This window comes from Aotus nancymaae, unplaced genomic scaffold (genome assembly GCF_030222135.1).
Source record: "Aotus nancymaae isolate 86718 unplaced genomic scaffold, 86718_ANA_hifiasm-v0.15.2.pri h1tg000015l_0, whole genome shotgun sequence".
Lineage (NCBI taxonomy): Eukaryota > Metazoa > Chordata > Mammalia > Primates > Aotidae > Aotus > Aotus nancymaae.
Genome location: NW_026988426.1, coordinates 3,120,072 through 3,147,459, shown reverse-complemented (window position 1 = coordinate 3,147,459; position 27,388 = coordinate 3,120,072). Strand labels below are relative to the sequence as shown.

Sequence of the window (27,388 nt, the reverse complement as noted above, 5' to 3'; positions counted from 1 at the left end):
TTTAATATTTTGAAGAACTCCCAAACTGTTTTCTAAGGTGGCTATACTTTATTGCATTTTAATAATTGATTTCTATATTTTCTTTTTTTTGGGTTTAAGCAGTTACTTTTCTAATGTTTAAAAATGAGTGCTTAACAATAAAATAAGCATTTTTTTTTTTTTTTTTCTTTTAGAGCTAGGACCTTGCTTTGTCACTCAGGCTAGAGTGCAGTGGCCTGATCATAGCTCGCTGCAGCCTCAAATTCCTGGGCTCAAGCTATCCTGTCTCAGACTCTCAAGTAGATAGGACTATAGGTGTGTACCACCACACCCGGCTAATGTGTTTTGTTTTTTTCCAGACAGCATTTTGCTATATTGCCCAGGCTGTGGTAGCATTTTAAGCTGTGATTTTCTAAGTTGTTTTAGCTGTAGCACACAAGTAGAATTTTTAATTATCTTTCTCTTCTCTTCTTGGTTTTGTTTGTTTTTTTGTTTGTTTTTGAGACAGAGTCTCACTCTGTTGCCCAGGCTGGAGTGCAGTGGCAAGATCTCATATCACCACAATCTCCACCTCCTAGGTTCAAGTGATTCTCCTGCCTCAGCCTCCTGAGTAGCTTGGATTACGCGTATGCATCACCACGCCCAGCTAATTTTTTGTATTTTTAGTAGAGACGGGGTTTTACCGTATTGGCCAGCTTGATCTCAAACTCCTGACCTCAGGTAATCTGTGTACCTTGGCCTCCCAAAGTGCTGGAATTACAGGTATAAGTCACCGTGTCTGGCCTTTCTTGGTATTGTCTCTTTCTTTTCTTATTTTTGTTTGAGATAGAATTTTGCTCTCGTTGCACAGGCTGGAGTTCAATGGCCCAGTCTTGGCTCACTGCAACCTCTGCCTCCTGGGTTCAAGTGATTCTTCTGCCTCAGCCTCCTGAGTATCTGGGATTACAGACATGTGCCACCACACCTGGCTAATTTTGTATTTTTAGTAGAGTTGGGGTCTCCATGTTGGTCAGGCTGGTCTTGAACTCTTGACCTTAGGTGATTATCCACCTTGGCCTCCCAAAGTGCTGGGATTATAGGCGTGAGCCACTGCACCTGGCCAGTATTTTCTTTCTTTCTTTTTTTTTGTGATGGAGTCTCACTCTGTCCCCAGACTGGAGTGCAGTGGCGCGATCTTGGCTCAATGCAACCGCTGCCTCCCCGGTTCAAGCAATTCTCTTACCTCAGCCTCCCAAGTAGCTGGGACTACAGGCATGCACCACCATGCCTGGCTAATTTTTATATTTTTAGTAGAGACAGGGTCTTCACCATGTTTCCCAGACTGGTTTCAAACTCCTGGGCTCAAGTGATCCACCCACCTCAGCCTCCCAAAGTTCTGGAATTACAGGTGTGAGCCACTGCACTCATCCTCTAGTCACTGTTTTGCTATTGATTTCTAACTTTATTGTTTGCTGGTCACAGAATGTGGTCTTTATGACAACAATGGTTCCTTCCAGTCATAGTTTCATACAAGAAACATAGAGCACTCTTAAGTATTTTGAGCAGGAAGGGATGTTGTGATTGGGGAGCCATGCATTGGCGAAAGTAGTGGGCCCTGGCTTGGCTCTCCAGAATTAAGTCACCAGAGTAATTCTTGCCTGCTAGGCAACTCCTGGAACCATGGAGGTCCAAGGCCACTGCTGCTGGAATGAACTCTCAATTCCTAGGAATCTGGAGAACGAACACTAGATAGAATGCTGTTCTGGAAAATCCTCACCTTTCATCTTCTTGGTGGGCTAGCTGAGAAGCGGCCTGTGTGAAAAGGCAGGATGAGGTCCTCTGCTTCACTGCTTTGTTTTGAATCCTCTGCACTGCCTCCGATTGTCAGAACTTTGTTTATTTTGGAAGCCTAATTATAAGAGGATCTGGAGATGTAATTTTGAGCTTTCTAAACTCTGCTTTATGCAAAAGCACCTCCAGAAGTTGAGCAAAACCACTTCTTCATCTTCACTACACCAATCTTTTGAAATTTATTAAGACTTTATTTTTCATATGTGCTTGAATGTATATTGCACATTTGTTGGGTGCCATGATCCCATTGAATCTGTCTGCATCAATTTTAAGATGTGTTGTTAGCTTATGTTCCATTAAGAAGAAAAAAGCTGGCACCTAAACCAGGAGCAATGATTCCTTCTCACTTAGAATCTTTTATTTATACTGGCTGACATTTCTTTCAACTTATTTAAATGTTAATTTTTTTTTTTTAGTATTGTACACACATATAAAAAGTGAAATATGAGTATAGTTAGTTGGTCAAGGTATTTCTGAAGCTTATTCACAGATTCCCACTCTCCTGAATCAGTTGTCTACTCAGAAAGTTGATATTTGTGTTATTCTATGTAGTACTGTCACCATAGAAGGCATTAGTGACAGCAGTTCTTAAAGAGTGCTCCTATATTTGTCTCCTGGATTTTTTTCACATTTCTGCAGATTTTTGTGCTGAGGCTTTGTTGATCTTAACAGAAAGTATCAATAAACAATCTGTGGCAATGACTAGACTCATAATCTTTCATCAGATTATTCTTTTTTTGTTGTTTTTTTTGAGACGAAGTTTCGCTCTTGTTGCCCAAGCTGGAGTGCGATAGTGCGATCTCATCTCTTGGGTTCAAGAAATTCTCCTGCCTCAGCTTCCCGAGTAGCTGGGATTATAGGCATAAGCCACCACGCCTGGCTAATTTTGTATTTTTAGTAGAGACGGGGTTTCTCCATGTTGGTCAGGCTGGTCTCAAACTCCTGACCTCTGGTGATCTGCCCACCTCGACCTCCCAAAGTGCTGGGATTACAGGCATGAGCCACTGTACCCAGCCAGATTATTCTTAAATTTTGTTTTTGCCTGAAACATTAAGGAATAGTAGGTGTTTAGTTTTCGCCTCTAGCAATAATCAGATTCACAGCTATGTAGGCGATGATATGTAAATGTCAAAGTTCACTTCAGATATGTTAAAATGTGAAAAAAAGATACATTTTATAATCAGTGAAGTATATTATGTCCATTATATCAAACTTGCTATTGTGTTAGTAAGATCTTCACCATCTTTTTTTTTTTTTTTTTTTTGCCTTTGGGAAAAATTTTATTTTTACATGTACATCTGTCAATTTTTGCTTTATATATTTTGAGGGTATTTTGTTAGATGCATATAAATTCTGACTTGTTAGTGAATAAGTGAGCAAAATGTCATTATCTAGTGACTCATAGTTTTAGTCTGTTTTTCTTAAAGTCTTTTTGTCTGTTTTGCTTATATAGGAGTACCAACTTTTTTTGGTAAGAATTTGGTATATCACTTTCTACCCTTTTACCTCTAACTTTTATGTGTTTCGTGTTGTAAACATGCCCCTTGTAAAGAGCATTTAGTGGGATATTTTTTGTTCCTATTTTTAAATCCAAGTTTTAAAACTTAACTCCTTTTTTTTTAACTTATGTTCATTGTAAATGTTATCAGTTACTTCTTTTTTTTTTTTTTTTTGAGACAGAGTTTCACTCTTGTTGCCCAAGCTGGAGTGCAATGGCATGATCTTGGCTCACTGCAACCTCCGCTTCCCGGGTTCAAGTGATTCTCCTGCCTCAGCCTCCTGAGTAGTTGTGATTAAAGGTGTGCACCACTACGCCCAGCTACTTTTTTGTGTTTTTTAGTAGAAACAGGGTTTCACCATCTTAGCCAGGCTGGACTCAAACTCCTCTGACCTCAGATGATCTGCCTGCCTTGGCCTCCCAAAGTGCTAGGATTACAGGCATGAGCCACCACTCCCTGCTTTGTATCAGTCACTTCGTACTGCATAACAAACTTCTCCGATGGAATTGGCTTAAACCAGCAATGGCCTGTTGTCTTTCGGTCTGAGTTGGCTGGCGGTTGATGTGCTGCTCTTGTCTGGTTTCACTCACGTTGTCGCATTCAGCGGGGGCTGAGCCCATCCCAGATGACTTCACTTACGTGTCTGTCTGGGGCCTTGACTGAGGTACTGCAGCAGCTAGGACATCGGGGACTCTTCAATGTGGTTTCTTTACACAATTGATTTCATTTTCAAGGTTGCTGGCCCAGAGGATGGTTGTCTCAGGTTCCAGGATAGCACAGGGGCAAGATCTTTAGGCCTGGGTGCTGCGCTCTGCACACTGTTACATCTGCCATCTTCACTTGGTCAAAGGAAATCCCAAAGCCAGTCAGAGAACACAGTGGGAAATAGCCTTTCCTTCTTGAAAGGAGGAAACGCAAAATATCGTGGCTGTTTTTCTGTCTACCATGGTAAAGATCAATATATTTGGATTTTTTTCCTGTACCCAATATTTTGCATTTTGTGTTTCCAACAGTTGTTCTCTGTTTCTCTTTCTCTTTCCTTGCCTTTTTTTGGATTATTTTTTCTCATTCCAGTTTTAATTTCCCTTTCCCAATTTGGGCATTTTGAGCTCCATTCCTTTCCTGCTTACCCTGGAAATTTTAGTATGCATTCTTAACTTGCCAAGTCTAAAGTTAATCTTGTATCCCCTCTTCCTTAGAACTCTTAAGAACTTTAGAGCAAATTACTTCCCTTCTTATTTACATGCTGTTGTTATTGAGCGTTTTGGTTCTATTCTTATTCTGTGAGATGTTATTATTTTACACAGCTTTTTTTTTTTTTAGATTTACTTATGGAAATCTGTGCTCATCATTCCTTCTTGCAGCTCATACCTCCTGTATTGGATCTCTTCTCTTGATTAAAGTTTATTCTTTAAGAATTTCTGTTAGTGATAAGGGTGCACCAGTGACCAATTCCAGTTTTTGTCTGAAAATGTTACCTTTCCTGTAATCCAGTGAAGACTGGGCAAAGAACCAGTGTCCTGGGACAGTAAAGATCAGCACTTGGAGATTGAGGAGAAATGACAAAAGAGAAGGTTCCAAGGAGGTGGCAAGGATCAGGCCCTTGGAGCCTCTGCAGCTTTCCTGCCCACCCCCGCAGCTCAGTGCAGCATCCTAGCTAGCTGCAGCACCCCACTCACCTGGCCCTTCCCATTGTTGCTAACATGTGACTGCCCTGATACCCACCTGAATGTCATTGTTTGAACGCTGCTTTATCCCCTCTCTGAGATCACATAACTATCAAGAGGTGAGGAGAGGCAGAGCACAGCCCTTGGCAGCTCACAGCCTGCCTGCCTGTTCTGCGTGTCATCGTACTCCTTCAGTAGTCTCCAGAAACTCATGCTTATTTAACAGTTTAGCCAGGTGCTGTGGCTCACACCTGCAATCCCAGCACTTTGGGAGGCCGAAGTAGAGGATTACTTGAGCCCAGGAATTTGAGACTAGCCTGGGCAACACATGGCAAGACCCTGTCTCTACAAAAACAATTTGAAAGTTAGCCGGGCATAGTGGCTGATGCCTGTAGTCCCAGTTATTCAGGAGGCTGAGGCAGGAGAATCGCCTGAGCTTGGGACATTGAGTCTACAGTGAGCTGTAATTGTGCCATTGCACTCCAGACCAAGAGACAGACAGAGCAACATCCTTTCTCAAAATAAACAACCAGTTTACATTGCCAGGTTTTACAATGTTATGAGGTAGTTGTCATTTCTGTGTAAGTTAAACCACAGCTTCATGTAAAGTTTCCATGTAGTGGATTAACTGGGACCAGCTCAAAGTCCGTGCTTTGACAGTGTTTAGTGTTTTTAGTTTCCTGTAGAGTTAGCTGGTCCCTGAACTGACCAAAAATCTAAAAGCCCCATATCACAACAAAAAATTAGCATTGATTAGTAATAAAGGTAAACTTAAGAGTAAGAGAATCAATTTCAATTAGGACTAGGTAGCTAAAAAATACATAGTTGTGAGTTAAATGACCACATTTTTGTTCAGTGTACGTATTTGTTAAATTATCACATTTGACTTACAGTGACTAAAACATAGTAAGGATTCCAGCCAAAATTCATAGCTAGGAAGCTCCATCTCTCTCCCCTACGAGAAGTTACAGAACTGCACGTGAATTCTGTGGAAGATCTCGTGTGTTTGTATATGTGTGTATATAAAATGTGTAAGGGTGTCACTCTATTTTTAGCAGTAAACTAGAAAGTTGCAGCTTCTTGGTAGATTGGAATCTGTTAGATAACTAGATTATTAATATAACTCAAAAGTTAGAAAGTACTGAATCAGTTTGGAGATACCACTTGCTTATTTTTTAATAGCAATATGTGTGACAATCAGCTATTTTTCATTGATTCTGAGATAGAAATTTGTATACATTTTAAACTCTGAAATTAAGAATATATCGTATAATTGACGGGCTTTTAGATTTTATTAAAGATGGTAAATGAGGTAATGATTCTGAATTTCTTAATATTATCATTGAACATTTTGTTAGTGGTTGCCTTAGGATTTGTATATATGCCTTTCATTTCTCAGTCTACCATCAAATGATATTATACCCTTTCACATACAGGATAAGCAGCTTATAACAGTGTGCTTTTCTTTCTCCCTCCCAACCTTTGCTCTGTTTTATCTTTGTTATTAACCCAATACATTTTTATTATTATGTTTTAAACAGTAACAGTATCTCTTTAAATCTTTTAAAGAGATACCTGTCATGCAGGGAAAATGTTTAGTCACGTAGTTATCATTAACAATACTTTCATTCTTTTGCATCAATAACAAATTTTTATCTGATTTTTTTTTTTATTTTTGAGATGGAGTTTCACTATTGTTGCTCAGGCTGGAGTGCAATGGCACGATCTTGGCTCACCGCAACCTCTGCCTCCCAAGTTCAAGCTATTGTCCTGCCTCAGCCTCCCAAGTAGCTAGGATTACTGGTATGTGCCACTACACTCAGCTAATTTTGCATTTTTAATAGAGACGGGCTTTCTCCATGTTGGTCAGGCTGGTCTCGAACTCCTGACATCAGATGATCTGCCCACCTTGGCTTCCCAAAGTGCTGGGATTACAGGCGTGAGCCACCGCACCCAGCCCTATCTGGTTACTTTTCTTTCCCCCTGCCTGAAGGACTGCTTTAACATTTCTTATAGTGCAGATGTGCTAGCGGCAAATTATTTTAAGTTTTTAGGTCTGGAAATGTCTTTGTCATACCTTTATTTTTTAATTTTTTATTTATTTATTTTTTTTGGGGGGACGGAGTTTCGCTCTTGTTACCCAGGCCGGAGTGCAATGGCGCGATCTTGGCTCACCGCAACCTCCGCCTCCTGGGTTCAGGCAATTCTCCTGCCTCAGCCTCCTGAGTAGCTGGGATTACAGTCATGCGCCACCATGCCCAGCTAATTTTTTGTATTTTTAGTAGAGACGGGGTTTCACCATGTTGACCAGGATGGTCTCGATCTCTTGACCTCGTGATCCACCCGCCTCGGCCTCCCAAAGTGCTGGGATTACAGGCGTGATCACCTTTATTTTTAAAAGAGATTTTGCAGGGTGTGGAATTTTGTTATTTTGTTTGCTTGTTTTTTTATTGTTTATTTTTTAGAGGTGGGGTCTTTCTATGTTGCCCAGGCTAACCTCAAACTCTCGAGCTCTAGATCCTCCTGCCTCAGACTCCCCAGTGGCTGGGACTACAGGCACATACCACTGTGCCTGACTGTTTTCCTACCCCCATCATTTCAGGCAACAGGATAAATCCAGTCCCTGTTACTCCATTGTGGCTGGAAACGGAAGGTTCCCACTTACGTACTTTAATTAAATTCCAACAAACGTGAACTCAAAACATAGAGCTCACCAACTATGAGTCTCTGTGGTTTTGCAGATCTCCGTTTGTGGAAGGCTAGTGCCTGAGAAAAGCAAGGATTTGGGCTGAATTATGTGAATTTGCTCCTGATTCTTATTCTAAAGCTTCACTGGCAGCACCCTTTTACTAAAATGGAGGATTTCCTGCCTTCTTTCCACATTGTTTTTTCCTTGTGGAGACATTTATATTTGCTATCAAGAATTAGAGTAAGAATGTTTAAACCATATGTGCTGCACAGACTCATTCTCTTTTAGAGACTGATGCATCATTAGAAATAATTCAGTGTGTCCAACCTCCTCCATCAATTTGCAGACGAGAACTGAGTTTTTGAAGGTCCTTTTCTCTGGAATGTCAGGATTTTATAGGGAAGCTCATGGTGGGTGCATTCAACCAACATCAGAGATTTCACACCAGACCAGTGATTTCCAGTTACCTGACTTTTTTTTTTTTTTTTTTTTAAAGCAGCTTTATTGAGATTGGAGGAGAAATTTTCATTGTATGCCTTTTTATATGTTTGTATATGTGTAACCATATCCATATATTACTTTATCCATTAAAAAATGAACTACTAGATTTCTTGGGAGAAAAAAATCAACCACTTGACCTTTGTTTTTTCTGACCTAACAGAGTCCAAGTGACAAGACATAGATGATGTCAGTAAGTGAACCCAAGCCTTAGACACCTTTTATTTAGTGAAGGCTGGTTTGTTGCTGTGGAAAAGATCTGGATAATTAAGGACACCTTCTCTGAACATTGCTTATCTTCCCATTTTTAGTATGGCAGCCACATGTGTGAAATTGTCTGTGTATCAGCAGATTATGTGACTGCAAAGTTATTTTGGATGCAGAGAGATACTGATAGAACGTCACTAAACAGCTGGTATAACAGTTAAATGTTGGTATTTGCAATATAATCTGGATGTCCAAAGACATAATAGAACAGCAAGGTACTTAAATGACAGAAGCTTCTCAGAGACCAGTTCAGAAATATTTTATCACATACTCCTATTCCTTTTATTTATTCCTTTTCATGTGTCAAGGAACATTCTGTTACTTCCTAGTTATGTTTTCTCCAAATATCCTAAGTGATACTACTGTAGGAGATGTTACTAGCCACTTAATACCTGAAAGGTTTTTTCCCCCCTTTTCTTGTTCTTTTAAGAGACAGTGTCTCACTCTGTCACTGAGGTTGGAATATAGTAGCACAATCATACCTTGCAGCATCTTCAAACTCCAGGGCTCAAGCATTTCAGCCTCTTGAGTACCTGGGACTACAGGCATGTGCCACCATGTCTGACTAATTTCTTTTTTATTTTTTGTAAAGACAGTTTCTCTGTGTTGCACAGGCTAGTCTTGAACTCCTAGCCTCAAGCAGTCTTCTGGCTTTAGCTTCCAAAAGTGCTGGGATTATAAGAGTGAGCCACTGTGCCTGGCCAAATACCTGAAACTTAAATTTTTTTTAAATATGAAAAGTTCAAACTCTTAGAATGTAAAATGGATAATGAGTCAAATACATTGAACAATCGTTACAATTTTGCTCAATTCTTTCTTCCCCCCTCCCTTGAGACAGAGTTTTGCTCTTGTTGCCTAGGCTGGAGTGCAATGGCATGATCTTGGCTCACTGCAACCTCCCCCTCTTGGGTTCAAGCGTTTCTTCTGCCTCACCCTCCCAAGTAGCTGGGATTACAGGTGCCCACCATTACGCTCTGCTAATTTTTCTATCTTTAGTAGAGAAGGGGTTTCACCATGTTGATCAGACTGGTCTCGAACTCCTGATCTCAGGTGATCTGCCTGCTTCGGCCTCCCAAAGTGCTGGGCTTATAGGTGTGAGCCACTGTGCCCATCCTCAATTCTTTTTTTGCTGAAGTGTTTGGAAGTATAGACATAATAACATTATATCCTTATACACTATGGCATGAATCTTTAGAAAATAAAGACATTTTGGCTGGGCATGGTGGCTCACACCAGTAATCCCAGCACTTTGGGAGGCAGGCAGATCATGAGGTCAGGAGTTGGAGACTAGCATGGCCAACACAGTGAAACCCTGTCTCTATTAAAAATACAAAAATTAGCTGGGGGTAGTGGTGGGCACCAGTAATCCCAGCTACTTGGCAGGCTGAGGCAGGAGAATCGCTTGAATCGGGGAGGCGGAGGTTGTGGTGAGCTGAGATTGCACCATTATACTCCAGCCTGGGCAACAAGAGCAAAACTCCATCTCAAAAAAAAAAAAAAAAGAAAGAAAATAAGGACGTTTCTCTACACAGCCAGCCACTATATCTTTGTCCCACTGTATAAAACTTTCCTTTAGACATGCAAATTCTGATTGCAATACTGGTAAAGTAAATGGCTAGTACTTATTTAACTCCTTAGGGCCTTAAGGGGGTAGGAAAAGACAGTACTGAAAGAGAAAAATCAAGGAAATCCTTTGATTCGGATTAAAAGGAATTTCAGGATCTTTAGAGTTCAATCATTCTGGTGTTTAGATTCACTTTGTATGTCTTCAGTCTTTGTTATCAACCAACCCTGCTTATCCTCAAAGTAGGAGGAGAGAAAATGTATTGAAAAGGAAACAAAAATATGTACTGATGATTGAATTAAAGCTCTACCCTTGCAGGCTCTTGTTTTCATAAAGCTACACAGGAGAGCTCAGCAGAAGAAAATTCTTTTCATAAATGTTGTTGATAGACTTGATTTGAATCTTCAGGTACATTTACTTTTTAGTAACAGGATATTGTCAATCAACTGGTTACTTTTAGATATACTTTTTGCCATATTGAAATAAGATGCTCCCTCAGATGCATAAGAGTAATAGTTTTGAAGATTCGAGAACTGCCTGCTTGCTTCTTTATTCTTTTTGATCTCTGGGCATTTGATTTTGGTTTTCTGCCTCTTGAAATTCTTTACTGGTTTTCATTCTCTCCTACTTGTCACATTATCTCGTGATCTGGATTTCTTTGTGTCTGTTCTCCTTAAATGCTAAGTGCGGTGCACATTCATTCCACTCATACTCTTTAGCTGATCACAGTAATCTCAGGTGGAGCCAGGCCGAGCCAAGGAGAATTGAGCATAGACTTTATGGGCTTCTCAGAAGGAAGCCTTCTCACTCTTGAGAGAGACGTAGGACTAAGGAAGCATGTAGCCTCAGTTGCTGGAGAAGCCTGGAGCGAGAAAGAGACACTGCCTGTAGGATGAGCTGACACATTGGAAGGCAGGATGAACAGACTGGGTTACTGATGACATCGTTGAGCTCCCAGACCACCCAATAACATATTGCATGACTTTGGATCTCCTTGAGCTTATCCTACGTGGAGTTTGACGAGCCCCTTGGAGGTATATATTCATGTCGTTGATCAAATTTGGGACATTTCAGCCATTATTTCTTCAAATATTTAGACCTTTCCTGGCTTTGGTTTCCTCATTTATAAAATGAGGATAATGCTGCTCTCAGTTATTTGGGGGGTTTAATGGAGATGACCTGTTAAGTATGCAGCCCAGTGTAGTTAATCAGTAAATTATAGTTCCTTTCTCTTTCGTTGCTTGACATAGAGGATTGCTTAATAAAACTGCAGTGTGAATACAAAAAATTAGCTGGGCATGATGGTGGGCACCTGTAATCCCAGCTACTTGGGAGGCTGAGGCAGTGGAATTGCTGGAACCCGGGAGGTGGTGGTTGAAGTGAGCAGAGATCGCTCCATTGTACTCCACCCTGGGAGAGAAAGACTGTGTCTAAAAAAAAAAAGTCGAGGTGGCTCATACCTGTAATCCCAGCACTTTGGGAGGCTGAGCAGGCGGATCACCTGAGGTCAGGAGTTCAAGACCAGCCTGACCAACATGGTGAAACCCCATCTCTACTGAAAATATTTTAAAAATTAGCCAGGTGTGGTGGCTCATGCCTGTAGTCCCAGCTGCTCAGGGAGGCTGAGGCAAGAGAATTGCTTGACCACCCCCCGCCCCCTGCTCCCTTCCCACCCCCCTACCTGCTCCCTGCCCCCCAACCCCACCCCGGGAGGCTGAGGTTGCAGTGAGCCAAGATTGCCCCACTGCACTCCAGCCTGGGTGACGGAGTGAGACTCCATCGCAAAAAAAAAGAAAACCATCCTGGTCAACAAGGTGAAACCCTGTCTCTACTAAAAATACAAAAAATTAGCTGGGCATCGTGGCGCATGCCTGTAATCCCAGCTACTCAGGAGGCTGAGGCAGGAGAATTGCCTGAACCCAGAAGGCAGAGGTTGTGGTGAGCCGAGATGGAGCCATTGCACTCCAGCCTGGGTAACAAGAGCGAAACTCCATCTCCAATTAAAAAAAAAAAAAAAGAAAACCACAGTGTGGAATTTATTGACACTCAGATCTAATACAGGAAGCAGGAAATTAGACATTTTATGTTATTTGTATTATGTGTATCTTTGTAAAGCACATTTTATGTTTTTCTTTTTGGGACAAAAGTTTATTAAGAAAGATCTCAAGAAAATATAGTATCTTTTTGCAAAAGTTCTTTTTTTTCTTTGCCATGTTTATCATGAGCTGAGCATTGTTTTCTTAATTTATATCATAATGAAAAAATTTAACTGATTAGGGATCAGACACAGTACCTACAGTACTCATGAAAACATTAATAAATTTGTTCTCAATTTTTAGGCATAACCATTGCCAAAAAAGCTTTTCTCTGCTGAAAAACTTTTGGGTTTCAGATGACCATTGGCTTATTTAGGGAGAGGATATGGTCTACTTTTTCTGTTTTCATTTGTCTGTTTTTCTTCTTCTTCTTCTTCTTTTTTTTTTTTTTTGAGACAGAGTTTCGCTTTTGTTACCCAGGCTGGAGTGAGTGCAATGGCACGATCTCGGCTCACTGCAACCTCCGCCTCCTGGGTTCAGGCAATTCTCCTGCCTCAGCCTCCTGAGTAGCTGGGATTACAGGCACGCACCACCATGCCCAGCTAATTTTTTGTATTTTTAGTAGAGACGGGGTTTCACCATGTTGACCAGGATGGTCTCGATCTCTTGACCTCGTGATCCACCCGCCTCGGCCTCCCAAAGTGCTGGGATTCAGGCTTGAGCCACTGCGCCCGGCTTCTTCTTTTTTTTTTTTCGATATGGAATTTTGCTCTTGTCGCCCAGGCTGGAGTACAACGGCACGATCTCAGCTCATTGCAACCTCCACCTCAGTGGTTCAAGCAATTCTCCTGCCTCAGCCGCTGGATTAGCTGGGATTACAGGTGCCTGCCACCACACCCAGCTAATTTTTGTATTTTTAGGAGAGACGGGGTTTTACCACACGGGCAGGCTGGTCTCGAACTCCTGACCTCAGGTGATCCACCTGCCTCGGCCTCTCCAAGTGCTGGGATTATAGGCATGAGACACTGGCCCAGCCTGTCTGTTTAGTTACAAATAGCAATGAATTTTCCAAACTGAAATACACTAGATGCAGTAATATATAGAAAAAGAGCTTTGTCTGCTGTATCTAAATTCACAGACTTGTAAATTCCAGAGTAGTCAACAGATTTGTGGAAGTGCTTTTGAAACTCAAGGATTAAGAGTTTTGCTAACTTCTTTAAAATATTTTAATTAAATGTTATTAAAGATTTAAAAATTAAATTTATATTAAATAATATTTGTTGGCAGAAGAACATTGATAATACTTTTGAAGTATCCTTAGCTTCCTTTCCTGATCCATGCCTACCCTTCCTTTCTAGTAGGTAAATATTATTCTCAATTCTGTATTTATCATTCTAATTATTTTCTTTGTTATTTTGCTATATAGATATATATACACACACACACACACACACACACACACACACACACACACACCCCTAAACAATATATTTTTATACTTCTCAGATTTACAAAAAGTGTTCATTTTTACATTATTTTCCTGAGATCATCGATTTGTTGCTTGTATTTATTCATTTTTCACTGCTGTTTGGGATTCTGTTGCATAAACACACAAGAGCATATTACCCATTCTGCTCTGGATGGGCATTTAGGTTCCTTTTTTTCTTTTGTTCTTGAGACAGAGTCTTGCTCTGTCACCAGGCTAGAGTACAGTGGCAAAATCTCGGCTCACTGCAGCCTCTGCCTCCCTAATTCAATAGATTTTCCTGCCTCAGCCTCCTGAGTAGCTGAGACTACAGGTGTGTGCCACCATGCCCAGCTCATTTTTGTATTTTTAGTAGAGATGGAGTTTCACCATGTTGGCCAGGATGGTCTTCATCTCTTGACCTCGTGATCTACTGGCCTTGGCCTCCCCAAGTGCTGGGATTTACAGGCATGAGCTACTGGGCCCAGCCTGTTTCCTTTTTTAATCTACACAAATTGGGCTTCTTTGATGTTATTGATACGTATCTTATGTTGCAGTGCACAGGAATTTTTCTGATATATCTAGGAGTAAAATTGCTGGGTCATAGCATATGCATGCCTTTGATATTAGTAGATAAATTGTTTTCCAAAGTGGTTGTGCCAGGTTACACTCACAGCAGCAGACTTTCCCTCCTTCCCTCCCTCCCCCACTTTTTCTTGAGGGATGAGAGGTCACAGTCCGGTGAGGTTGAAATGCATGTGTTGTTTTCAAGGTTGTGTTTTTTTGTTGGCTTTGTTTTTTTTTTAGAAAAAAAAACACAGAGCTTTATTATTCTCAACACCAGCGGCAGCAGTCTCTGTAGGACAGGGGAGTGAGTTCTGTTGACTGACAGGGATAGGTAGCTCCTACTTGCCAGCGATAAGCGGGTTCCACAGGACAACGATGACTGAGTCCCCACGCAGGAACATCTTGGCGATGTAGCGATCTTTGTTGACTGGCTTGGACTTCTTCTTGCCCTTGCCGCTCTTGGGTACCTCAGTCCACATCTCCTTCACGTTCTCCAGCACCAAGTTGCAGCGCCTATCGAAGGCCTTCACGCGGCCCAGGAGTTTCTTATTGTTGTGGCAATTGATGAGCGCTTGGGTGTTGTTCTTGATGGACTGAGTGAGCACAGAGAGTGGACCCGTGTTAAATTCCTCCTCCTCCTCTCGATTCTGCAGCACTCCGGGGTCATCTCACTCTTGGGCTTGTTGAGGAGGCTCATGTCGGTCACTAAGCTCTCGATTCACTCCGGTTTCCTCCGCGTTGCTGCTGCCTGAGGAGAGAGAGAGGCCTGTTGGTTTTGTTTTTTAAGAGATGGGAGTCTCGCTCTATCACCCAGGCTGGCATGCAGTGGCGTGATCATGGTCACTGCAGCCTGAACTCCTGAGCTCAAGAGATCCTCTACCTCAGCCTCTTGAATACCTGGGACTACAGGTGCACATGATCATGCCTGGCTTTTTTCCCAAGGTTTTATATTTATTAGTTGCACATGTATTAAAGAGTCAACCAAAAGCTTTGTAATGGGGGCAAGGGGGCAGCATTGCCTTGCCTTCTCACTTTTTTGCCCCTAAAGTGTGACCACTTTTATCCCTTTTCACTTTTTTTGTGTCTATTTTGGTATCTGTTTTGCATGTCAGAAGCTTACCTCCAGTTTGAAAATGAAGAACTAAAAGTGTATTAGAAGCTCTGAGTGGAGCAGGAGGCTGTGTTGACTGTTTCTCTGTATGGTAATTTCTCTGTAGGGTAATGTGGGTATGCTGGTTGTCAGTATCTGCCCGTCATATCAGTATCTTTAGAGCTGAAGCCTGTGGGATACTTCAGAGAAGACGCTTGTCCTAACCTCTGTCCAGGTTGGTGGAAGAGGAGTAAATGGCCCATGGCCTGCAGTCTGGGAGCCCAGTGGGGAAGACAGCTTAGTGATGAGTATGTCTGCATTTATCTCTCGCCCCTGTTTTTGGTAGGGTGCTCTTGCCCTAAAATGTGTTCAAAGTGCCCTAGTCTCTCTCTTTTACTCTCTAGAAACAAGTAAGCGGTCTTCTGTGGCATGGGAGAGAAGAGGCAGACATCCAATGGCACTTCAAAGAGCCTCTCAACCAGTTCTCCTTATTTTAGTTGACCCCCCTTCGCAGCCCCCCTCCAGAGTTATCTGGTGCAGCCAGATCCTAAGCCTAAGTCTTTTGGGGATTCTGTCATGTACATTAGGTTACTTGGTCTACACCACTGTAGGCTTGAGAGTTTCCTTTTCCACGTGGGTTAAATCAGCTATGGCTAGTTCAGTTTGGCATCCAGCTAATAAGAATGTGGTGGTGGTTCTTTCTGTTCCCATTCTCTTTGTTGTGACGGGTTTTGGAATTTTAAAATTGCTAATTATGTTTACTGTAGTTTTCATGGCGGTCTCTTGTTGGGATTTTAATTTGTATTTCCTTGATTATTAAGAGAGTTCACATCCTTTCATGTGCCTATTCATATTACTTTTTTGGTCTTGTGCCTATGCAAGTCGTTTGCCCATTTTCCTTTTTTTTTTATTTTCTTTTGGGATGGAGTCTTGCTCTGTTGCCCAGGCTGGAGTGCAATGGTGTGATCTTGGCTCACTGTAACCTCTGCATCTCTGGTTCAAGTGATTCTCCTGCCTCAGTCTCCCAAGTAACTGGAATTAGAGGTATCCACTGCCACACCTGGCTAATTTTTTGTATTTTTAGTAGAGATGGGGTTTCACCATGTTGGTCAGGATGATCTAGAACTCCTGATCTCAGGTGATCCACCTGCCTCAGCTTCCCAAAGTGTTGGGCTTACAGGCGTGAGCCACCATGCCTGGCCTTGTTTGTCCATTTTCTAAGCACTGAGTTTTTTGTCTTTTAAAAATTGACTTGTAGGGAGGGGAGAAGAGGGAGAAAAATAATTAATTAAAAAAATTGACTTGTGGCTGGGCACAGTGGCTCACACCTGTCATCCCAGTGCTTTAGGAGGCCAAGGTGGGAGTTTTGCTTTAGACCAGGTGTTCAAGGCCAGCTTGGGCAACATAGCAAGAACCTCTCTCTAAGTAAAAAAAAAAAAATACATTAGCTGGACGTGGTGACACATGACTGTAATTCTAGCTACTTAGGAGGCTGAGGTGGGAGGATTGTTTGAGCCCAGGAGTTCAAGGCTGCGGTGAGCCATGACTGCAGCATTTCACTCCAGCCTGGGCAACAGAGTGAGATCCTGTCTCTACAAAAGATAATAGTATAATTTGTAGAAGTTAGATATTCTGAATCCCAGTTCTTTGGCAGTTTCTGGCTTAGCTCTTCACTTTGTGGTGTGGAACTTTTGGTTCTTTATTTTTATTTATTTATTTATTTATTTATTTATTTTTGAGAGACAGATTCTAACTCTGTTGCTCAGACTGGGGTGCAGTGTGGCACAATGTGATCATACCTTACTGCAGTCTCAAACTCCTGGGCTTAAGTGATCCTCCCAACTCAGCCTCCCAAGTAACTGGACCTACAGGCATGGCTATTTTTTGTTTTATTAGTTGAAATGTGGTCTCACTGTGTTGCCCAGGCTGGTCTTGAACTCCTGGCCTCAAGTGATCCACCTTGGCCTCCCAAAGTGCTGAGATACAGGCATGAGCCACCTTGCCTGGCCTAGTTTCTTATATTTTGTCTGTTTTGTTTAAGAAGTCCTTCCCTGGCCAGACGCAGTGGCTCACGCTTGTAATCCCAGCACTTTGGGAAGCCAAGTTGGGCGAATCACCTGAGGTCAGGAGTTCGAGACCAGCCTGGCCAACATGGTGAACTCCCATCTTTACTAAAAATACAAAAATTAGCTGGGTGTGGTGGTGGGCACCTATAATCCCAGCTACTTGGGAGGCTAAGACAGGAGAATCACTTGAACCCAGGAGATGGAGGTTGCAGTGAGCTGAGATTGTGCCTCTGTACTCCAGCCTGGACGACAGAAACAGACTATGTCAAAAAAAGAAAAAGTCCTCTCCTACCCTACCCCAAAATTATAAAACATTCTCCTGTATTCACTTGTAAAAATTGTATAGTGTTGCCCTTCACATTTAAGCCTTTAATCTACTTGTAATTGATTGAAAATATGTATGATTGATAACGTACACTCTGCTTTTATTTTTTTCATATAAATAACTGGCTTCACACATATTTATTGAAGAGTCCAGCCTGTCTTTGAGTGGAGTGTCAGCTCTGCTGTGAATCATTTTTGTCAGCCTTTGGTCTTTTCCTGGGCGTTGTCTTCTGGTTCATCTGTCAGTTCCTCCACTACCCCATTCTCACATTCTCTTTGTCTCTAGAAACTCTGCATATTCTCTTGCTCTTCACTCATTATCTTTTGTTTCTTTAACAAAATAACAAAATAGGAATTAAATACACAACTGAAGAATTTTTTTTTTTTCTTTTTTTTTTTTTTTTTTTTGAGATGGAGTCTTGCTCTTTTGCTTAGGCTAGAGTGCAGTGGTGCGATCTGGGCTCACTGCAACCTCTACCTTCCAGGTTCAAGCAATTTTCCTGCCTCAGTCACCCAAGTAGCTGGGATTACAGGCACCTGCCACCATGCCTGGCTAATTTTTGTTTTTTTAGTAGAGATAGGGTTTCACTATGTCGGCCAGGCTGGTCTTGAACTCCTGACATCAGGTGATCCTCCCGCCTCAGCCTCCCAAAGTGCTGACATTATAGGTGTGAGCCACCATGCCTGGCCTAAAAAAATTTTTTTGTTGGATGGGATTCTGTTTCATGAATATACCACAATTTATTCATGTTCTTAATGATGAATACTTAGACTGTTTTCTGGTTATAAAGAGTGCTCCTATGAGTGTCTTAGACACAGTCTCAATGGGAGCATTTCTTTAGGATAAATACCTGCGTGTGGAATTACCGGGTGGCAGCCTGTACCCACCTCAACCTTGTTAGGTGTTGTCAAATTGTCCTCCAAAGTAGTTGTTTGATTTTTTTTCTTTCAGTTCCTGAAGACCTCTCATTAGAAGAGAGAGAAGAACTTCTAGACATTCGTCGAAGAAAAAAGGAACTTATTGATGACATTGAGGTAAAAAAACCAAAAAACCCAAAACTCTATTTTTTGCTTATGAGTAAAATAGTAAAAGAGTAGCTTCACAAAAAATGTAAAAAAAAAAAAAAAAAAAAAAAAAAAATTGTTCAGTGTGTGCATATAAGAATCACAGTAAGACCGTGAAAAAGTTATCAAGTTGGGAGGGAAAGCAAAGACTCCACACAGGCAGTGAGACCCTGGGTAGAAATCAAGACATTGTGGAACTGAGGTCAGCAGTAGCCAGCTTGCGAACCCAGAGCCACAGTCAGCATATCATCTAATAGCAGCAAGCCACCAGTGCATTGCTCTGTCAAATTGTGCACCCTCTTTGGTTAACCAGCATGTTAATGTTCTAGCACTTAGAACATTGCCTGTTCTATTTTTGGCACTCAGATACCCTTTGAATGAATGTGTAGGCATATATTGGGTTCCAGCTGTGTACCAAGTGCCTACCAGGTGGTAGAAGTAGAATGACACATTAGGCTGGGTGCGGTGGCTCACGCCTGTAATCCCAGCACTTGGGGAGGCTGAGGCGGGAGGATCCCTTGAGCCCAGGAGTTCAAGACCAGCCTGGGCAACATGGTGAAACCCCATCTCTACTAAAAAATACAAAATACTCCATCTTTATAAAAAGTACCCCATCTCTACAAACAATATAAAACTTAGCTGGGCATGGTGGCATGTACCTGTAGTCCCAGCTACTTGGGAGGCTGAGGTGGGAGGATCACCTTAGCCCGAGAATTTAAGTCTATGGTGAGCTGTGATTGCCTCACTGCACTGCAGACTAGGTGACAGAGCAAGACCCTGTCTCAAAATAAAAAAAAAAAAGACGCATTAAACAAAGAGGAATAAAAACACAGGCACACAAACATGGGCTCTTCCACATTTGTGTTGTGTACTTTACTCAGAGGACAGGGTGTAGAGGGAGATCCCACAGGAGAAGCTCATGAACAAAGCCACAGTCTCTGTGTGGGAGAGCCTGTGATTGTTAGACCAGTGCATTGCTCTGTCAAATTGTGGCCAGCCTTGGCTCCTTCTGTTTGGGGCTTCCTTGGGAAAGTCAATCAGACATGGAGGTCTTCTTTGAGAAGCTTCCTAATCATTGTCATTGCCAAAATAAATGTGGCTTCACAGGCCATGGCAGGGACAGGCCTTGTGCCAGACAATAGCTCCTTTCTAAGAGCTTGCATTTTAAGTCTGAGTGTCTTGGCATACAGAATAATAGGGTCCTGAATAAAAATGTCTTTGTATTTGAAAAGAGATTCATGGAAATTTTTATTCTAAGGTTACCCTTCATTCTTGGAAAAAATTAGATAATCCAAAATTGGTTCTCTGGTTGAAGAATAAGGATGTATATTATTTGGACATTAGTCATCACCCTGCTGATAAATGTGGATTCATAATCTAGCTCTAACTACTTCATTTTATCATTGAGAGCACCGAGATCCAGGGAAGTTGGAGACTTCCAGAGGTCTCTCTCATTAGTAAGGGCCACATCAAAGGAAATGGGGGTCTGTCTCCCAAGATGCCTTTGGCTTCTCTGGGTGCCCTGAGTCAGTTCTTTTCACCCCTCTGAGCTCTGTCCATGGTGCTTCATCTTATTCAAGGTGATAGAAGTGATCCTGAGACCACCAACCTAAACATACCTGAGCTTCAGCGTGAGACCACTGATGTAAGCCTGAGACACACCCCAGCCTCAGCTTCTCCCCAAGAACATAGACAATGTTGAAGGAGGAGGCAGATGACTGTGTGCAAGACAGGGCTGAATAGTGCAGTTTGCAGTATTGCTGGTTTTATCTTTTTTTTTCCAGTAGACAAAGTCTTGCAATTTGTAGTATTGCTGTTTTTTTCCTTCCGCCCCTCACCAATAGACAAAGTCTTGCTCTATCTCCCAGACTGGAGTACAGTGGTATGATCGTCGCTTCCTATAGCCTCGAACTCCTGGGTTCACACAATCTTCCCTCCTCAGCCTCTCTGGTAGCTAGAACTACAGATGTGTACTACCACGCTCAACTAATTTTTCTATATTTTTCTAGCAGTGGGGCCTTACTACATTGCCCAGGCTGTTCTCAAACTCCTGGCCTCAAGTGATCTCTCTGCTTCAACCTTCCTAAGTGCTGGGATTGCAGGCGTGAGCCACCACTCCTGGCTTGGTTTTATCTTTTTACGGCTATGATATTCCCTCCCACTGTCCTTTCTTGATTTCATATACAGACACCCCAGGATCTGCATAGTGGACCCCTCTGAATCTGGTATTTGATGAAAAGTGAGCAAATAATTTTGTTTTCTCCTAAGTTGTGATGGCTTTGACTGTGAAGTTCTAGCTGTATTGATAATAGTATTGGTTTTTCCATCCCTGTGACTATGCTCAGATGAGACCTCGGGGAAGCTTGTCACAAGAGGACTGAAATTGGGCCGGGCGCAGTGGCTCACGCCTGTAATCCCAGCACTTTGGGAGGCCGAGGCGGGTGGATCACGAGGTCAAGAGATCGAGACCATCCTGGTCAACATGGTGAAACCCCATCTCTACTAAAAAAAATACAAAAAATTAGCTGGGCACGGTGGCGCGTGCCTGTAATCCCAGCTACTCAGGAGGCTGAGGCAGGAGAATTGCCTGAACCCAGGAGGCGGAGGTTGCGGTGAGCCGAGATCATGCCATTGCACTCCAGCCTGGGTAACAAGAGCAAAACTCTGTCTCAAAAAAAAAAAAAAAAAAAAAAGAGGACTGAAATTTCTCTGAGTCTCAGGGGAGGAAGGTTAAGATCTACCCCCCACCTCAAAATTATTCTTTTTTGACAGAGGCTGAAATATGAAATTGCAGAAGTGATGACAGAGATCGACAATCTGACTTCCGCAGAGGAGAGGTAACGATGTGACTACCTTCAAGCTATTTACTCTTTTTTTCTACCTTCATCCTCTAGTCAAACTTGCAAAAAGTAGGGTGAGAGTGGTTGGGATGTGGGTAGCCTGTGGAGTTGTTAATTCCTCTCCTCTCCCCCTGCTCCTTTCTGCTCCTCATGGAGAGGTTCAGGGGTGTTTCCCTGGATGTTACTTCTCATTGCCTCCTCTCTCTAAGTCATCATCTAGCTTTATAGATTCAGGCATAAGCACAGGCACTTCAGGGTTCACCCGCACAGAAATTAACCTGCCTGCATCATAAGGAGCTGTGCTTTATTAAAATCACTGTTTGCATCATTAACTTTTTCTGAAGTATCTCTCAAGTTATCAAATGTAAAAAAGAGCAACAGCGGCTGCACCACTCCTGCCGCCTCCGCGGAGGCTGGAGGCCCCTCCGTGAAGGCCTGTGCTTCCCTTCCTTGAGCCCGTTGTTGAGGGGAAAGTACACTGGAGGGCCATGACTCAGCTGCACTATGAAAACTCCGTGAGTGATTTTTAAATTATTTCACACCAATAGCAAAACGACTCAGAGGAACAAACAGATAGCCATGGGAAGAAAGAAATTCAACATGGATCCCAAAAAGGTAAGAGAATACTCTCCATTTTCTGGCCTGCAGGAGATTGACTGATTGGTTGATTTGAATTGCCGTCTCCCTTTTGGACAGAAGTCAGAGGTGGTCGGTGATAACACCTCATAAGAGGCTGGGAGTTGAAGGCACATTTTTATCAAAAAGGGGCTGTTCACGAGTGGGGTGAAGCAGAAGTGCCTTGTAGGGCTGGTGCCCTGAACAGAAAGGCCTTTCTTCCAGAGTGAGCTGCTGGTTGAGGAAGCGGCCTCCCAGGCCTGCCTCAGACGACTCCAGGCAGCGCCATTGCTGTTGAGGCTCATGTTCTTGTCTTCCTGCTTGAGCTGGGCCCTACAGTCAGGGAATCACGTGATTAGGAAGGTGCAGGGATGGGAGTGGCCAGGTGTCCAGAGGTTACGGACTTTATAATCTGGGTGGGTTAAGTGGTTCACATAACAGGAATTTATTCTTCCATTCACCTTAAAAAGCAGGTGTCTGTGAAAGAACAAGGGATCCTCCACATTTAAGCCAGGATCTTCCTCTTTCCTCAAGTTGAATTTTCTAGGGAAACACCTGAAAACAGTGAAATCTGAAACATGTAGTGCTTGTTTTTGAAACTGATCTAAAGGATTTGGCAGAATCTGTGAAGCTCTTTGGAAGACATTTTGGTTTTGAGAAAGAAGGGTAGACCTGAGTCTTCAGGGTCGAGGAGAGGAACGGCGTTTCCATGGGAAGGTCTCGCTGCAGAGCTGGTTCCTGTCCCTCCTGTGGTCTCGTCAGTCTGCACTTGTAACGTTCCCCTTGATTTTCTGGCATTGAGCCTCTGTGCTAATCAGTTAATTGTTTGCTCATTCAGAAATGTTTAATTGATTACAGAATTCCACTGTACAAGGTCTAAGATCTGTAAACTCATATATGTGCAGGTGCAGTTGCAGATGATGTTTACAGAAATTTGTGTCATTATTCCCTACTCATGGTTTGCACGTCAGGGACTGCAGGTGCGCACCACTGCATCTGGCTAATTTTTTTAGTAGAAGTGGGGTTTCACCATTTTGGCCAGGCTGGTCTCGAACTCCTGACCTCAGATGATCTGCCCGCCTTGTCCTTACAGAGTGCTGAGATTATAGGCATGAGCCACCGTGCCTGGCCAGGTCTGGATTTTCTTAAGGTCCAGCACATCTGCAGCCAGAAGAGGGTTTTTGTTTAACACATACATTCTAGCCACTGTGAAGATTTTCCTGTTGCTTTCTAATTCTCTGCTTATGGGGCATAAATCAACTCCAAGATGGAATGAAAATTGTCACTTTTGTGAATTTGGAAATGATTTGGTATTTTGGGTAACAGCTTTTCTTTAAGGAGCTGAAACTATGGAGTCAGAGTGATCAGCAGATTTAATAAGGCATTGGAAGCATCTCAGGATTCTTTATGAAAGTGAATGTTCTTAAAACTGGACCTTATGTTTCAAGGGAACCCAAGTGGTGCAGCACAGGGCAGCACACTAATTTCATGAAATACATATAAATAAATACTTACTTTTTAAAGGGATGCCACTGAGGCCAGGCATGGTGGCTCATGCCTATAATCCCAGCACTTCAGGAGGCCAAGACAGGTGGATCATTTGAGGTCAGGAGTTCAAGACCAGCCTGGCCAACATGGGGAAACCCTGTCTCTACTAAAAATACAAAATTAGCCAGGCGTGGTGGTGGGTGTCTGTAATCCCAGCTACTCAGGAGGCTGAGACACGAGAATTGCTTGAACCCGGGAGGCAGAGTTTGCAATGAGCCGATATCGCATCACTGCACTCCAGTCTGGGTGAGAAGAGAGATTATCTCAAAAAAAAAAATAAAGTGATGCACCACTGTGCATGAGTTTTCAGCTTCATGAGCATTAAGTTATCTTCATGCCTATGAAGTCCTCTCTGTCAGGCTGTTTGCCTGTCTTCCTGTTTTATATATATCGTATGTCAGATTTATAATAAGGGCCAACATAGAGAACTCACTGTTTGTCAGGAACCATGATGAGGAAGCACTTTAGTTAATACACTTAAGTTCCTACAGTAACCTTATGAGGTAGGGAGGGTCCATTTTAATTCCTCTTTCACAGTTGGGGAAAATGAGGCACGGAACAGCCAAGGAACTCGCCACTGTCCTGAGCGAGGAACCTGACTCCAAGGCAGCCTGTGACTGCTACTATCTGCTGCACTGGGTAGAAGCCCCTGGGGTTGGTTTCTAGGTAGCCCTAAGCAGTCATCCCTGTGGCATTGGCTTACCACAGCCAGGGAAGTCTGTGTTTAACCCATTTATTATGCCTGAGGTTGCAATTTTTTGAATTTTTGCAGTCAGACCTTGGTGATGACCTTGGGCAGTAGGATATAAACAACCTCCACATGCTTAGCATTCCAATAATGGAACACTTGGCATAACCTGCTTTGCCTGGGCTGTGGCAGACTGGTCACCAGGCTTCATTTTTTTGTTCCTCTTCACCTAAAAGATTTTAAAACTATTGATTACTGATTGTACTTATTTATAATTATGCTGCTTGATAAAAGCAGATGGTACATTGAGTCTGCATGTGGCCTTTTGCTGGGAAAATTATCAAAGTCCCTTGGTTTTGTAGAGTTGGATATAGCACTTTTCTTAGTCTGCTTGAGCTTTCCTAACACAGTACCCCAGATGGGATGCTTAAACAATGGAAATGTATTTTCTTACAGTTCTGGAGGCTGGAAGTTTGAGATGAGAGGGCCAGCATGGTTGGCTTCTGGTCAGGGCTCTCTTCCTGGCCTGCTAACAGCCACCTTCTTGCTGTGTCCTCACATGTTGGGGAGTAGAGAAAGCTTGCTCACTCTAGAGTGGTATTCTTATAAGGGCACAAATCCCATCAGACCAGGACCCCTGCCAAGACCTCATGTCATGTAACCCTGATTACTTCCTTTTTTTTTTTTGAGACAGAGTCTCGCACTGTCACCCAGGCTGGAGTGCAGTGGCACAATCGCGGCTCACTGCAACCTCTGCCTCCTGGATTCAAGTGATTCTCCTGCCTCAGCTTCCTGAGTAGCTAGGATTACAGGCGCCCACCACCACGCCTGGCTAATTTTTTTGTATTTTTAGTAGCGATGGGGTTTCACTTTGTTGGCCAGGCTGATCTTGAACTCCTGACGTCGTGATCTGCCTGCCTCGGCCTCCCAAAGTGGTGGGATTACAGAGGTGAGCCACCGTACCTGGTCACCCTGATTACTTCCAAAAGACTCCATCTCCAGATAGGCATCACAATGGCGGTTTGGGTTTCAACATATGGATTGTGGGGGACACAGACATTCTTTTCACAGCTGCAATGGATGATCTCATATCCTTCAGACAAAACTTAAAATTGTATCTACCTCCCCATACCCCTACTAAACATGTAACTGTGAAACAAGGCATTGTCAGAGTAAATAAATTCCTTCAGGCCGTGATGTTTTCTAAGTCCCAGAGTGATAACACTTTAAACAAGGAGCTTTGGTTTCTTTCAGGTGCATTATTTCTAGAAGTAGCACTTGAGTTTATAAACGAGTAAGATGGAAGGTTTGATTCGATCAAGGAAGCTGAAAATGCTCTGCAGACTCTTTTTTATTCCTGATTTCCTAGAAATGCCTTAAATAAAATTTATAAATCTATATGACAAGCAGGGGTTCACTTAGTGGACTTGAAATTGAGGAATCCCTAAAAGAAGATAAATGGGATAAACTGAAGAAGGAAGCAGTGCCCACAGCACACACACGAAAGAACTGCCGTGGGTGGTGAGAGCAATGTCAGGGTTCCCTGAGCACAAAGGAGGTACGTTCAGGGAACAGAACTGTAGGAGGGACCGAGACTGGTCACCCTTTCATGACCTTGTGCCTAGCAGCGATTGTGTCTCCAGGTGGGAAAAGCAAGAGGGAGCCCTTAGTCCATCAAAACAGGCAGCGTTCTTGGTGAGTGGCAGGACCAAGAAGGAGAAATACCAACTCCCAGAGACTAGCCATCCATTGCCTGACCTCCTCTGCCAGATCACTGGAGGCTGCTGCAGCGAAAACCAGAAGTAGGCAGCATTCTGTTAAGACAAACAGGGACCCTTAAATACAAAGACAAACACCTACTAAGCACCACCAAATGTTTGAGGAAACCTACACCATGAAAGAGACATGAAACCGGACAAACAGACCTAAGGCTGGAGGAAACAGATCTAATAGAAACAACAGAGGTGTGGAGGGTGGCTCATGCGTGTAATCCTGACACCTTGGAAGGCCAGCAGGGAGGATCGCTTGAGCTCAGGAGTTCAAAACCAGCCTGGGCAACATAGCGAGGCCCCCAGTTTTTTAAAAATTTAGCCAGGCATGGTGGTATGTACCTGTAGTCCCGGCTACTTGATAAGCTAAGGTGGGAAGATCACTTGAGCCCAGGAGTTTGAGGCTATAGTGAACTATGATCGCACCACTACATTCCAGCCTGAGTGACAGTAAGACTTTGTCTCTTACAAAAAAAAAAAAAAAAAGCTTTTTTCAAGCTGGGTGTGGTGACATGTGCCTGTAGTCCAGCTACGGGAAGGCTGAGGCAGGAGGATTGCTTGAGTCCAGGAGTTTGAGGCTGCAGTGAGCTGTGATTACACCACTGCACTCTAGCCTGGCAAACAGAACGAGACCTTGTCTCTTAAAAGAAGAAGCAGGCCATGTGCAGTGGCTCACTCCTGTACTCAGCACTTTGAGAGGTTGAGGTGGGTGGATCGCCTGAAGTCAGAAGTTTGAGACCAACCTGGCTAACAGGGTGAAACCCCATTTCTACTAAAAAATACAAAAAAATTAGCTGGATGTGGTTGTGGGTGCCTGTAATCCCAGCTACTCAGGAGGCTAAGGTGGGAGAATTGCTTGAACCCAGGAGGTGGAGGTTGCAGTGAGCCAAGATTGCACCATTGTATTCCAGCCTGAGTGATAAGAGCGAGACTCCATCTCAAAAAACAAAAACAAAACAAAAAGCAAAAAAGAAACAATAAAGGAAACTTTTTAAAGTAGGATGTTTGTTACATTATAAATATCATCAAAGAGATACGATTGGACGTTTCTTATCCGTAATACAAAAATGGAGTGTTGTGAAAAAGAACCTTGGAAATGAAAAGTAGGTCTATCACGTAATCTCTTGAGCACATGGAGAAGATGTGGTTGAAGAGTGGATGTGTGCTAAAGGAGAGTTTAAGAATTCTTTATCCAGATTTGCACAGAACTACAAGAAAACATACAAGATGGGTCCAGCAGCCCAAATTTCATCTAATAGAAGTCTCAGAAGGAGAGAATGAAAAATGGAGGAGAGGAAATATTTCAAAGAAATCTTGGAGTA

At 42.8% G+C, this 27,388-nt stretch overlaps 1 protein-coding gene and 1 pseudogene across 3 annotated transcripts in view; one reads left to right on the top strand and one right to left on the bottom strand.

Moving 5' to 3' along the window:
• CYTH3 (cytohesin 3) overlaps window positions 1-27,388 on the top strand; it is a 112,448-nt gene that overhangs the window by 66,035 nt on the left and 19,025 nt on the right. For 2 of the 3 annotated variants that reach the window (XM_064376454.1, XM_012455482.3), the window contains exons 2-4: window positions 18,494-18,576; window positions 21,379-21,443; window positions 21,995-22,061. In XM_064376454.1, the coding sequence (XP_064232524.1) occupies window positions 18,494-18,576; window positions 21,379-21,443; window positions 21,995-22,061 (215 nt within the window). Of the gene's footprint in view, window positions 1-15,436; window positions 15,460-18,493; window positions 18,577-21,378; window positions 21,444-21,994; window positions 22,062-27,388 lie in introns of those variants that run through there. The other variant, XM_012455483.3, reaches the window with a different exon arrangement.
• On the bottom strand, window positions 14,400-14,758 carry LOC105719425 (small nuclear ribonucleoprotein Sm D2-like; annotated as a pseudogene).